We start from the raw sequence: 13142 nt of genomic DNA, 5'->3' as shown, positions 1-13142 counted from the left end.
TAGAATGAAAAATTGGAAGAACTTATTCTTTTATATAAATTAACTAGAGGCCCGATGCACGAAATTTGTGCAAAGGGCTCGGCCCTCGCAGCCCTGGCTTTGTCCAGAAGGTCATCCGGCTGTCCGGTCTAATTAGCATATTACGCTTTTATTATTATAGATAGTTCTTACACTGCCTTTATTTCGGAGTAACCGGCCCTCTTGACTAGTTTTCTCCAAAAGGGTTTTCTGAAGATTCACCAGTTGCTCAAATGATTTTCTGTCTTCTTTGCTGGGCTCCTTAGAATAGTCTTTCCCTTCAAATAAGTACATGTGATTTTCTAAGAATAGAAAACATAAAAAGAGAAATGTTAGATATTTATAGAAAATTGATTAGTTCTATTCAAAGCAATAACCAGGGTGAACTAAAGAACAGCCTGTATTCTAAATGGGCCAAGACTAGCTTGTGATGAAGGTATTGCATTTCCCATCCCACTGACACTGATGGGTTTGGGATCCAAATGGAGATCTCACACATTTATTTTTCAAAGGAGAGAGCATGGCTAAAACCCTTTTGCTCATCTCTACATGGTCGGTGAGTACCTCCATCCTGTTGAGTTTTGAATCACTCATCACTCATTCATGCTACACTATTCCTCAGCATAAATCTCCTGACATTAGTAACTAAGAACATATTCTGAACACATTTTTAATACTCAACTCTTTCCCCTTTTCTGTAATATTAAAAGAGCAAGTGGCAAACTAATGAGAAAAATGAGGAATCATAAATATAATCCCTTAGATTTACAGTAGTCTTTCCAGATCTCAGAAAGCATTTTCATGAGCCTCACCACAATCATGGTATAACTAACCCCTTCACTTAAGAAAGGGAAAACCAAGACTAAGACAGGGATTAAGGGACTCCCCAATGTTTACTGCTAATAAATAAAGAAGACAGAATTTTCTGACTCTAAGGCCAGTGTGCTCTTTTTAGTATATTACTGTGTCTATACGAGAAGAGATAACAGGCCAATTATAATAACAGCAATAGTGTAATCTTGAATTAGCATGTTATGCTATCAGAGCACTGTCACATCATTATCACGTTAGATTTTTGCAACTGTTTAAAAGAGAAGCAGACATTAACAGCACCATTTTACAGATGGGAACACAAAGGCTCAAAGAGGTTGGGTGACCTGCCAAGATCATGAATCACTGATAAAGGAAACTCATGACAAGACTAGCAACCACAGAGATGAAATACTGATTCTAAACTGAAGTGTATTTAATAGTATATGTTACTAAAGAATATATTTTCACAGCATTATGAAATCAGCTATAAGTATGTTTTCTCTAGACAGTACGAAAGCAAAATATTTTTATTCTCAAGAGATCAATTGCTTCACACGTATACCCAAATACAACCAGCTATAATTCTAATTGGCACTTGCTAATTTAATCAACAGTGGGCTTTCAATGAGGTGATCTATCAACATGTGGGAACAAATAAAGAGCTGAAAAAAATAATAAAGAGCTGAGAAGTGTCAAAATATAATCAATATATGTAGCTTCATATTGCATGCAATTCTCAACTTACAAACATGCTGGGCTGCCTGAAACAGTAATTATTTTTTGGCAGTTGGACAACTTAGAAGGGGCAGACATGCCTTGGCAGCATTATGACTAAACATAAGAAGGAAGCAAGTGATGAAAACTCAGGGTCATACAGAAACCAGAGAACACAAGATCAGAAGTCACATCAACCCTACTCCCCACCAAAAAGAAGGAAGCACCATCCAGTAAAGACACTGAACCTTATCTCTGTATCCATGGGATAAAGTTCTTTTGAATTAAGAAGCCTAGTAAGACTCTCAAACCTCTTACCCAAGTCCACACTGAATCCTTGTTGCCACTGGGATTACAAAAAAATAAAGTCCTTTCTAACAATCATAAGATATCAGGGAACACCCTTACAAAGCTACTATGTGGGGGGAAAAAAAACACAAAAAAAAAACACTTCAAATCAGAAATTCAAATATTCAGAATAGAAATAGACAAATGTTAACCAAAGTCAGAAAAATTAAGAGAATGACCAAATCATCTCATGATTTACATGTATTGCTTCATTAAAAAATGAAAATTAAGTGGTGCCTGCACCTCGTGGGGTATTGTGAAGATTAAATGAAAAATTAGGTATATAAAGCGCATGACAGAGTACACACTTTCGATTGAGCACAGAACACTCAGTGTTAACTGTAATTTAAAAAACAAATCCTCATACTATTCAGAAAAGGAATCACGATATGGAAAGCACCATACTAAGGACAGTAGGATTTACTAATAAAGAAGATGATGCTTGCAACCAAGGTAGGAAAAGTACAAATTAAGATCCTTGAGATTGATACTACATAAGCATCAATATCATTACTTTGATTCAAAGTTCAGCTATAAGGGAATAACCAGATAATGCCCAGTCAGTCCAGAAAGAGGTCCTGGACCAAGTAAGTCTTAAACAGTGTGCCCAAGATGAGAACAAGGCTGGGTAGGAGAAAGATGTCCCAGAGAGCAGTACTGGGGACTTTCCATGGGGACTCATCTCATGTCCTAGCTTAGGGGGGCTGTGTCCTTGGGGCTGCTCTCACCCCCTACTTACTTCCTTCCTCTTGCTCTCTGCTTCCTTCTTCTGTGGCAGGCAAGGCATCAGAGATCCACTCGCCATCTTTTGTTTCTCCCAGGATAGACTCCAGGTCTATTTCATCCATGGTGCTCCCCTCAGAGGACAGCAGTTTATCCAAACCGAATTTGAGTATCTCACCCAACTTGAATGGAGAAAACAAAGTCCCGTCAGTCCTCATGAAACAAACACCGGGATATCAGGGATTTGCTAAGTGACACCAGGTATATTCCTTCCCTGATGGTGGGCCTTTTCCTCTCTCCCCATGATAAGAAACGAACAGAGCCATCTAATAATTGGGTGATGGCTAAACAGAAAATATGATAAATGATGGCCAGAGATGTTGATTTTTGACAATTCTCATAATAAAAACAAGTTATGAGCCTCCAATTCTTTTTTTGAAGAGTAATAGTAATTTGTTGCATTACCATTGCCCTCCTGACCGAATCTTTTTCATAGGCATTCTCAACAGCCACAGAGAAGTCAGAGACCCTGTTAGAGCTAAGAGGTTAAGATATCTGCTCTGAGCCGAAACGGGTTTGGCTCAGTGGATAGAGCATTGGTCTGCGGACTGAAAGGTCCCAGGTTCGATTCCGGTCAAGGGCGTGTACCTTGGTTGCGGGCACATCCCCGGTAGGGGGTGTGCAAGAGGCAGCTGGTCGATGTTTCTCTCTCATCGATGTTTCTAGCTCTCTGTCCCTCTCCTTTCCTCTCTGTAAAAAGTCAATAAAATATATACTTAAAAAAAAAAAAAAAAGATATCTGCTCTGAGCCACAGAGTCAACAAGTGACAAAGCTTGGATTTGAATCCAAGTCAGATGGATCCAAAGCACATCGTTATTCTTTATTCTGCTGCCTTTCTGTATCATATTCATTTCTAGCTCCTACGGCAGCCTGTATGCAATAGGTACTAGAAGAGGAAGAGTTTGGCCAGAGACCAAATGTGTAGTTGAGGAGAGTGGGTGATTAATGCTAGTATTTTATTAAAATATTTTTGTTGATTTATAGAGAGAGAGCAATGGAGAGGGAGCAAGAAAGAAAAACATCTATGTGAGAAACATCAATAGGCTGCCTCCTACATGCCCCTACTGGGGATCGAGCCCGCAACCCGGACATGTGTCCTGACCAGGAATCGAACCAGCAACCTTCTGGTCCATGGGCCAACGCCCCACTCACTGAGCCATACCGGCCAGGGCAATGCTAGTTCTTTTCATTTCCATTCTCATCCACAGGGAGCACTGACTACAAATCCTGACGTATTCTGAAGTGAAGAACAAACTACTATACCTGGAGGTCAGCATCAACTGCAGGCTTCTGGGCTCCCAGAGTAAAATGACCTCCCTCCATGATTGCGCTGGTGAGCTGCAGCTTGGAGGCGGCTTTCCTACAAACTATTTCTTCCACAGTGTCTCTGCCAATCAGCCGAATAACCTTAACAGACCTGTACAGAAGTCAAAGGAGAGGAGTGTGCTATCGGAGTCTGCAAAGATGGATGCAAGCACACAAGGTTGATGCACCTAAAAGGAAATAAACCCAAAATGCCATGTTTGGGGCACAGCTAAAGGGAGATTGTTATCCATGGACAGAGCCACTGTTAAGAGAGATCTGACCTCACATAGGTTCTCACTAAACCTTTCCAAAAGAGTTAAGGAAGGGATGATGAGGTGGTCAGAATTGGGATTCCTTATCTGTGGCAGAAGAAAATCTCTGGTAAACCTAAATTATCTTCAGGTCAAAGGGTAAGACCCATCTTATCAGCTTAGTTCCGTGACACAAATTTCTTAACTGAGTTAGACCTTAACTAAGGAAGGATGCGTTAAATAACTTCTGAAGGTTCCTTCTAGTCCTTTCACAATTTGATTTTGCTCTTTTTAACAAAGCAAGTCTTGGGTGAGAATGTGTCCTGCCCAGTCAAACACCTAGCGGTCTCTCAGCCTCCAGTCTGGGACTATCACCAGGATTACCACCTTCCTCCCCAAACCAGAACTGCTGAGTAGCCAAGAAGTGGAAACATGCTGCTGCTTAAATCTCTTACTTGTTCTGGCCTATTCGGTGAGCCCTGGAGGCTGCTTGCAAGTCATTCTGAGGATTGAAATCACTGTCAACAAAAATAACGGTATCTGCTGCGGTTAAGTTCATGCCAACTCCACCTGAAAATAATGCACGAAGGAGAATGATCATCAGTATGCGGACTAGAGACTAGAAAAGAAAGACACGGGCTACAGAGGTCAGATTGATAAACTGAATTGTCAAAATATCGGGCTTCTTCCTTCAAACTCACCCCAGTCTCTAACTCCAGAAACCTGTAGTGGTTAAAAATGCTCCCTGAGCTCATATTGCCTGACTTGGGGAAATTTAACCACTGAAAGTAACAGAAGGAGGGGAGCAGGGGAAAGCAGCAAATGTGGATACTTAAGTAATGGACAGACTCCTATTTCATTTCACAAATTCATGGCTGGGGAGGAGAGCTACCTCTATTAATTATGAATAAAACTTTCCACAAAATTACTGACCCCAGGTTTCAGCCTTACTTCTCTGATGAGATGACAGCTAAGAAAGGCTGGAGACAATAGAAAACCATGCCAGAGGTCCAGTACCTTGATAAACTTATGGCAATGACCTAAAAGTCCCATTTTTTATACTCAGTACTGACCTAAAGTTTCAGAGAAATAAGGAAAAACATGCTAAGTGTTGGGATGTAAAAGTCCTGTGTCATCCCTTATTTGTCTTTGTCAATGCCAATGTGACTTACCTGCCCTGGTACTTAGAAGAAATACAAAAATGGGCTGCTGTCCAAAGTTCTTAATGGCCAGGTATCTCTCCTCTCCTCTCACGGAACCATCCACACGCTCGTAACTGTAGCCTTCACATACAGGAAAAAAACAAATACTAATCCTTTTCAGATACTCTATGAGGAATAAAACATTGTCAGCTTAAAACCAAATGCTAATTTTGTCCCTTTCCCTATACAAGCATGCCCCAATTTTAAGCAAATCCCACAGGCAAAATTTAAAATGTAGGGGACATTTTATTGTCTTACCAAAGAACTTTCCATAATGTACTCCTCTAGTTGTTTTAAATACATGCAGTTGATAAGATATACTTGGATTCCTGGACTTAATTTTCAATCTTGACTATCCTGAGCAACACTAAAGCACACTGTGGACCATGCTAAGACGTTAACTCTCACTTATGCAAGCAGTAAGACAAGCACTTGGGAGCTGGTGAGTGAGCCTGCCAGATGGCTTCAGGCTTCACTACAGACCCATGTTGGAGAGGGGAACTATGTGCTCAAGCCATGTTTACAAATCTGGGGATTCCTCAATGTGCCAATGGCATTTCCTGCAAGTGTCCACTGGACCAGTTTATAGTACCTTTGGGGCATCAAGTGGCTCTGAGAGACTGTCTATGAGTTCTTTTCCTTTTTTCTTAAATAATCTTTTATTTTTCAATTAGAGTTGACATACAATATTTTATTAGTTTAAGGTGTACACCCCAGTATTGGACATTATATAATTTACTAAGTGATCATCCCAATAAATCTTATATCCAATGACACCATACATCAGTGATGGCGAACCTATGACACGCGTGTCAGCACTGACATGCGTAGCCATTTCTGATGACACGCGGCTGCTGAGGCGGCCGCATGCCGAGGATGAAACATTTGCTGCTCCTGAGGATGAAACATTTGCGAAATAATGTTTTTTCCTCAAAGTGACACACTACCCGAGTTATGCTCAGTTTTTTGGTGAAGTTTCACACACCAAGCTCAAAAGGTTGCCCATCACTGCCATACATAGTTATTAGAATATTGACTATATTCCCCTATGCTGTACTTTACATCTCCATGACTACTGTGTAACAATCAATCTGTACTTCTTAATCCCTTCACCTTTTTCACCCATCTCCCCAAACCCCTCCCATCTTACAACTATCAGGTCTCTGTGTCTATGAGTCTGTTTCTGTTCTGCTTGTTGGTTTGTTTTTTAGATTCAATTGCTGACATAAGTATTTGTTGCCATTTTATTGTTCATATTTTTATCCCTTCCTCCTCCTCCTTCTTCAAGACCCTGTAACATTATATAATAACTAGAGGCCCGGTGCATGGATTCGTGTGGGAGGGAGGGGTCCCTCACCCTGGCCTGTGCCCTCTCGCAATCCGGGACCCCTCGGGAGATGTAGCAGTGCGCCAAGTGGCAGGCAGCCAGGGAGGAGCTGAGCTGGGTCGCTGCTTGCACTCATCCCCGCCCCCTGCGCCTGCCGCCACAACTGCTCAGAAGCACTGCCGCAGAATCGGGAGAGGCTCCCTAGCCAGCCATGAGCCCAGCTTCTGGCTGAGTGGTGCTCCCCCTGTGGAAGCACACTGACCATCATGGGGCAGCTCCTGTGTTGAGTGTCTTGCCCCCTGGTGGTCAGTGCACATCATAGCAACTGGTCATTCCAGTTGTTCTGGTTGTTCAGTCATAATGGTTGCTTAGGCTTTTATATACATAGATGGTTTGGTGGTGATGAATTCCTTTAGCTTCTTCTTGTCTGGGAAGCTCTTTTAATGTCCTTTGATTCTAAATAATCGCTTTGCTGGGTAAAGTAATCTTGGTTGTAGGTCCTTGCTTTTCATCACTTTGAATATTTCTTGCTACTCCCTTCTGGCCTGCAAAATTCTTGTTAAGAAATCAGTTGACAGTAGTATAGGTAACTAGCTATGGGAGATGCCTTGTAGGTAACTAACTGCTTTTCTCTTGCTGCTTTTAAGATTCTTTGTCTTGCCTGGCCGGTGTGGCTCAGTGTTGAGCGTTGACCTATGAACCAGGAGGTCACGGTTTGATTCCAAGTTGGGGCACATGTGTGCAGGAAGCAGCTAATCAATGATTCTCTTTCATCATTGATGTTTTTCTCTCTCTCTCCTCTCTGAAATCAATAAAAATATATGGGGGTTTTTTTTATTTCATTTACCTCTTTCTTGGTTGATATGTGGGATCTCTATAATTTCAGTATTCATCTCTTCTATTGATCTTGAACAGGTACTCAACTGTTGAGTTGAATGTTGCAGGACACTGATAGCTCCTTTCACTAAAACTATTTATCATACATTGCAAAAATTCTCAACATTTCTGCAATACACATTTTCTCCAGGACCCATATTTTTAAATCACATCACCGATGGGAATATGTGTTTATTTCTGCCCACATGTCTCCACCCTGCTGTCAATCCTTGCATCACACACTTTTCTCTTTACTTTTAATCTGCCTTTGGTCTGAGTAATGTTCTTCTGTGCTTTCCTCTGTAACATCCCCACGCCCTAGATTACTCTTTAGGACCCTATCTGGACTGTTAAGTCTGAAAAAAGCTGGAGAAATGTAGTGGCCACGGGATGTCACCTCTATAATCCATGTAGTCTTGGAGAATATCCAACATCTGGGTCATTTGGGAGAAAATTAAAACTCGATGGCCCCTGGCAAGAAAAAGAAAAGTTTCAAGTGAAATTTACCAAAGAATGCAAGTTTATAAATAAATGAAATGCTGAAGCAGAAGTATAAATGTCCTAATCATTTACAGCGATTTCCTCTGAAATGTTAAATGCCTTATGTAAGGACATAGGTCCAAATGTAGCAATATCCTTCATAGTAGTTCTCAAAGCAGAGAGGGAATATCCCCAGGGGCATGTGTTAATGCACCAGGGAGCGTATGAAGCCCCAGGACCGTGGTCGGCAAACTGCGGCTCGCGAGCCACATGCAGCTCTTTGGCCCCTTGAGTGTGGCTCTTCCACAAAATACCATGGCCTGGGCGAGTCTATTTTGAAGAAGTGGCATTAGAAGAAGTTTAAGTTTAAAAAATTTGGCTCTCAAAAGAAATTTCAATCGTTGTACTGTTGATATTTGGCTCTGTTGACTAATGAGTTTGCTGACCACTGCCCTAGGATAACCAAATTGATCTCTCTAAGATCAATTTACCAAGTGGGAAGAAAATTTTAGTTTAACAGCAAATAAAGACATTAGAAGAGTAAAATGCAAAATGCAAATGCACCAAAAACCTGAAAACACTGAAGTTTGTAGTCAGCCATCAACATCTACTTGAGGGTGTAAAGTCACTATCCTCTCTTCTAGAGCTATGCTGGTTGAAGTCTATGAAGCATTAGAGAAACAAGGGGCAGGTGATATCCCATAAGATACATGAGAAAACTTATGTATAGAAAGAGGAGTGAAGAGAGGAGGAGGCAAAATGGGTTAAGCCAAGAATGAAGTCAAGCCTAGAGCCCCATGATGTCAGTTATTTTAAGCTGTCATACACAAAGAAGTATGGCACTGTCAAAACAGTATTTTCATTTAATCTGAGCTTGCAATGGGTACAACAGGAAGAATTATGAAGAATTCCTTCAAGACTCTAGCCCCAAATAGGAAAAGGCATTAAACCTGAAGCTGAGGACCTCAATTCTAATCCCATCTCTACCAACTGTTGACTGGCTGACCTTAGACAAGTCACACAACCACTCTGGGTCAGTTTCAACACCTATGAAATAAAATGGTTAGAGAGAAGATATTTATGGATCCTCTCCAACTCTAACACACTTATAGTAGATATATCAGAGCCAACAGAATATAGTAAGACATGCAATCATTTGACTAGCACATTCCTAATGGTGGGTGCTTTTGCCAAATCTGAGGTTTTAGGTTGGTTCAGGCCCACTTGGGGAAATAGTTCCAAGAATTTTTAAATACTTTGGAAGCTAGACTTCTCTAGACTACTCTGTCCCTCTGGGGACTAGGAGGATCAGGTACTGGCTGAACACTTAGCTGAACACTTAGCTGAACTTTTAGAGGCTCCAGAAATGACCTGGTCTCCCAAGGCTCAATTCATGTCTCTAAGATAGAATCTCCCAAGTTTTTCCTGGGTTAAAACCAAAACATCACAGGCCCAGCTGGCTTGGCTCAGTGGTTGAGCGTCGACCTATAAACCAGGGAGTCACAGTTCAATTCCCAGTCAGGGCACGTGCCCGAGTTGCAAGCTCAAACCCCAATGTGGGGTGTACAGGAAGCAGCCGATCAATGATTCTCTCTCATCATTGATATTTCTATCTCTTTCTCCCTCTCCCTTCTTCTCTGAAATCAATTTTTTTAAAAACATTTTAAAAATAATAAAATAAAACATCACAGGGTTAACAAAAGCAAACATTTATTAAGTCTTTCTATGTGCCAATTCAATACAAGCTACCAGCAGGCAATTAAAAAGAAATGCTTGATGTTATCACTGTCCCTGTGGAACTAAACAACATAGCTTGAGTGATTTGGTTAATCTACACCAATTAAGGCAGTGCATGGCCAAGTACTATTTTAGGACCCTAAGTGCTGTAGTAATTCAAGAAAGGAAAGGATGATTATGGAGCTGATGGGGTAGAATGGGAAGGAACAGGGGTAGGAGGTGTAGCTGCATAGGTAGAACCTGAATCAGGGTCTTGAAAACTGAAAAACTGAAATTAATCTCAAGAAATCGGTAAGTTCCTGATTATACTGGTTTTAACAGTCAGCAGCTCAGAGCACAAAATATGAGCCAAATGATGAGGAAAATAAGACATTTTCGGGGGGGAGACCAGCAGCCTGACTCTGTACCTAGTTAATCAGTACATTCCTGTTAGCCTCTAGTCTAGTCACCGCCCCTCCCTTAATTATCTGGTCTTGCAAGACCTATTTACCCAAATACTCACATTTGACAGAAGCCATAAACCATGAACAATACACAACCCAGGCCAGGCCTTTAGGTGTGGTCTCATGTCCCCCATCCCAACACACATGGGGCTTTTTGCAAAGCCCTCGAAAAGATCCGCAAGTCTGATCCATATATGGGGGACAAAGAAACCAACGGGTATAGAGAGAAAGCTTCCTCCATATTGGCTTACTCAGGATTTGGAGAACTGACCCCCTGAGTCACTGTACTAGTACATGTGAAACATGTGAAAATAAATGGGTTTTTCCTGTATCCCCGGGTACTCCTGTGTATTTTTCGGTCACCTGTTAAATTCTGTAACACAACCACCTACCGAGAATATAGGTATGCCAGCAGCTTATCCAGCAGGTGAAGTTTCCCACTGGCCTCAATCAGGTGGTCTCCAATCTCAAAAGGCTCTGGTTCCACACCTGGACAAGAGAGAACCCACTCTCAATCGTGCTCCTCAGCCAGGCCAGACCCCGTGAATGGTGAAACCCAGGGCCAGGCTACAGCAAGAGGCCCAGCTCCTTCCAACTGATAATGGGCCCACATCTTCTCTCCCTTTGAGGCATTTTATAATTGTTTGTTTGCATGATAATCTCGGTGCTGCTCACCATCTATCACGGAGCCTGGCACACCCAATATGCCTAATAAATGTTTATCCAAGGAACAAACTGACTCTAGGATACTGAGGCACAGGGAGATGCTAAAGGCCAAAGAGACCCAAAATTAATATCTTGAGGCTTTAACTCTAGAAAACAAATTAACCCTTTGCACTTGCTTGCTTTTTTCTCAATTCCTTTATTCTAATGCTAACCGATAATAGGCTTAGTTGTATACTCTAGTAAGTCTCAAGTTGGGGATGGCAGTCAGGTTAACCTGGAGGGCTGCTTTCAAAATGTACATGTTCCCAAAACCCCCCTCCTTGGAAAAAAAAAGTTCTGATATGCACCTAATTAAGATGCTGTGACGTTTTTAAACAACCCATCATGCTACTTGGCAAAGACTCCCTTAAAATTACTGCAGCAAACCTTCTGCATCGTTCTGATCCCTACTAGGGCCCCCCCAGCCACAGAAGTCCTGGCACTGTCCCAAAGACTACCAGTTAGACGAATTACAAAACCACAACAGTTTGAATGAAAATGAAAACATTACTTATCAGAATGCACAGAATGAACAGCACTTAGAGGGAACTGATAGACATCCGTAAAATGAAGAGGGACACAGCCAAGGAGGCTACAAAGGCGTAGACGTAACAGAGGTGGAGAAGAGAAAGTGCTGCCCCAAAACCCATGTGAAGAACACGAAAGATGTGATCAACTGTGTCACAGGTTTTGAGACATTAATTAAAATGTGAACTGACAACCATTGGTTGGGCAACATGGAGATCATTGGTAAACTAGGACTAACAGTGGTGAAAGGCTGAGTGGGTTCAAGACAAAGGGACATCTTACATAAAAATTATCAGATGAATCCAGATTATAAGACATCCCCTAAAACAAATGGCCTCGATTACTTTATTGCCAATTTCATGAAAGACAAAAAACGGCAACAACAAAAAAGTGAGATATTTCTCAATTACAGGAGAACAGAGACATGACAAATGCAAGCAGGATCTATGACTGAATCTTGAATTTAAAAAAAAAAAAAAGTCGCCATCAGGGATATTATAGGGGACAACTGAAGAAATTTGTATATGATCGATATGTTAGATAACATCAACATAAAAATATTAATAAAATGGAGGGAAAATAGACAGTAAATACAGGCAATTCTTTTGAAAAATTATGCTCTCATGCTGGCCACAGAAATGTTAACATAAAGTAAGAGACGAAGCACTGCCGTACCATCAAACAAGTATGGGTGATCCACACACTTTCGAAGCTGGGATAAGACATTCTGAAGTTTAACTTTCTTGGCCATCTCATTTTCAAATGCATCTGGAATTTTTGAAGAGAGAGAGAGAAATAGAGATGAATTACTGAACAACAACAACAAAAAAGAAACCTTCTCTGTTTCCATAAATAATCTTACTCGTTTTAATAATATATCTTTCAAACCTACATTAACTTCCCAAATTCCATTGAATCGCATTAAGAATTAACAGCACATCCATAGGAAGTCTCCTTAAACATCATTCTGTTTTAAGAAGGAGACTAACTATGAACTGAACTCAGGAGAACTTTGTTATTCTTTTGTAAATTCTAAATTTCCTTCTTTAACTGCTGCTCTGGAGCCAAGGGACAAAAAAAAAAAAAAAAAAATACAAACAGAGATTGTTCCACTCCTATCTCTCCCTTTCACTCCCAATTCCTCCCAGTGAATTTGATTCAACAAAAACGTTCTGAAATGTAAATATCTAAGAGGGAGGGAAAATTAAAGGCATGACTGGAACACCTACAAGTGTTTGCAATAAGGAAAACTGAGTGTGGGAGAGGTGGGGGAGGAAATTTCACAACTGCAACAGCCAATCAAGTCTGAGTTATACTGAAGATACTCAGCCAGTTTCACTGTAGCTGACCTGAATATATTCAGAATACAAAATTCCAGCCCATAGCCTTGCTGTACAAAATGAGTGTGATTATAAAATATTTCCCTGCATGAGACAAGTGCCCTCTGATTACCTAGATCTTTCATCAAAATGGCCTTGTAGTATTTTTTCTGCAGTGCTGACATGCCATGGTATATCACCACTTCTGTCTTCTTGGGAAGATCCGTAGCTACCTCAGATTTCACTCGCCTCAGCAGAAATGGCTGCAAGAGTTTGTGTAGTTCATTTGCTG

At 41.1% G+C, this 13142-nt stretch overlaps 1 protein-coding gene across 2 annotated transcripts in view; it reads right to left on the bottom strand.

The window, feature by feature from the left end:
* Positions 1–13142, bottom strand: part of CHD1L (chromodomain helicase DNA binding protein 1 like) — a 46391-nt gene that overhangs the window by 16340 nt on the left and 16909 nt on the right. For both annotated transcript variants that reach the window (XM_079760515.1, XM_079760514.1), the window contains exons 8-16: positions 12984–13139; positions 12207–12299; positions 10691–10787; positions 8036–8109; positions 5406–5516; positions 4689–4803; positions 3941–4094; positions 2633–2798; positions 172–320 (exon numbers count right to left, since the gene is read on the bottom strand). In XM_079760515.1, the coding sequence (XP_079616641.1) occupies positions 172–320; positions 2633–2798; positions 3941–4094; positions 4689–4803; positions 5406–5516; positions 8036–8109; positions 10691–10787; positions 12207–12299; positions 12984–13139 (1115 nt within the window). The remainder of the gene's footprint in view (positions 1–171; positions 321–2632; positions 2799–3940; positions 4095–4688; positions 4804–5405; positions 5517–8035; positions 8110–10690; positions 10788–12206; positions 12300–12983; positions 13140–13142) is intronic.

This window comes from Cnephaeus nilssonii (genome assembly GCF_951640355.1).
Source record: "Cnephaeus nilssonii genome assembly, chromosome: 21".
NCBI classification, from domain to species: Eukaryota; Metazoa; Chordata; class Mammalia; order Chiroptera; family Vespertilionidae; genus Cnephaeus; species Cnephaeus nilssonii.
The sequence above is the reverse complement of the archived record's forward strand: the minus strand, read 5'-3'. Positions and strand labels throughout refer to the sequence as shown.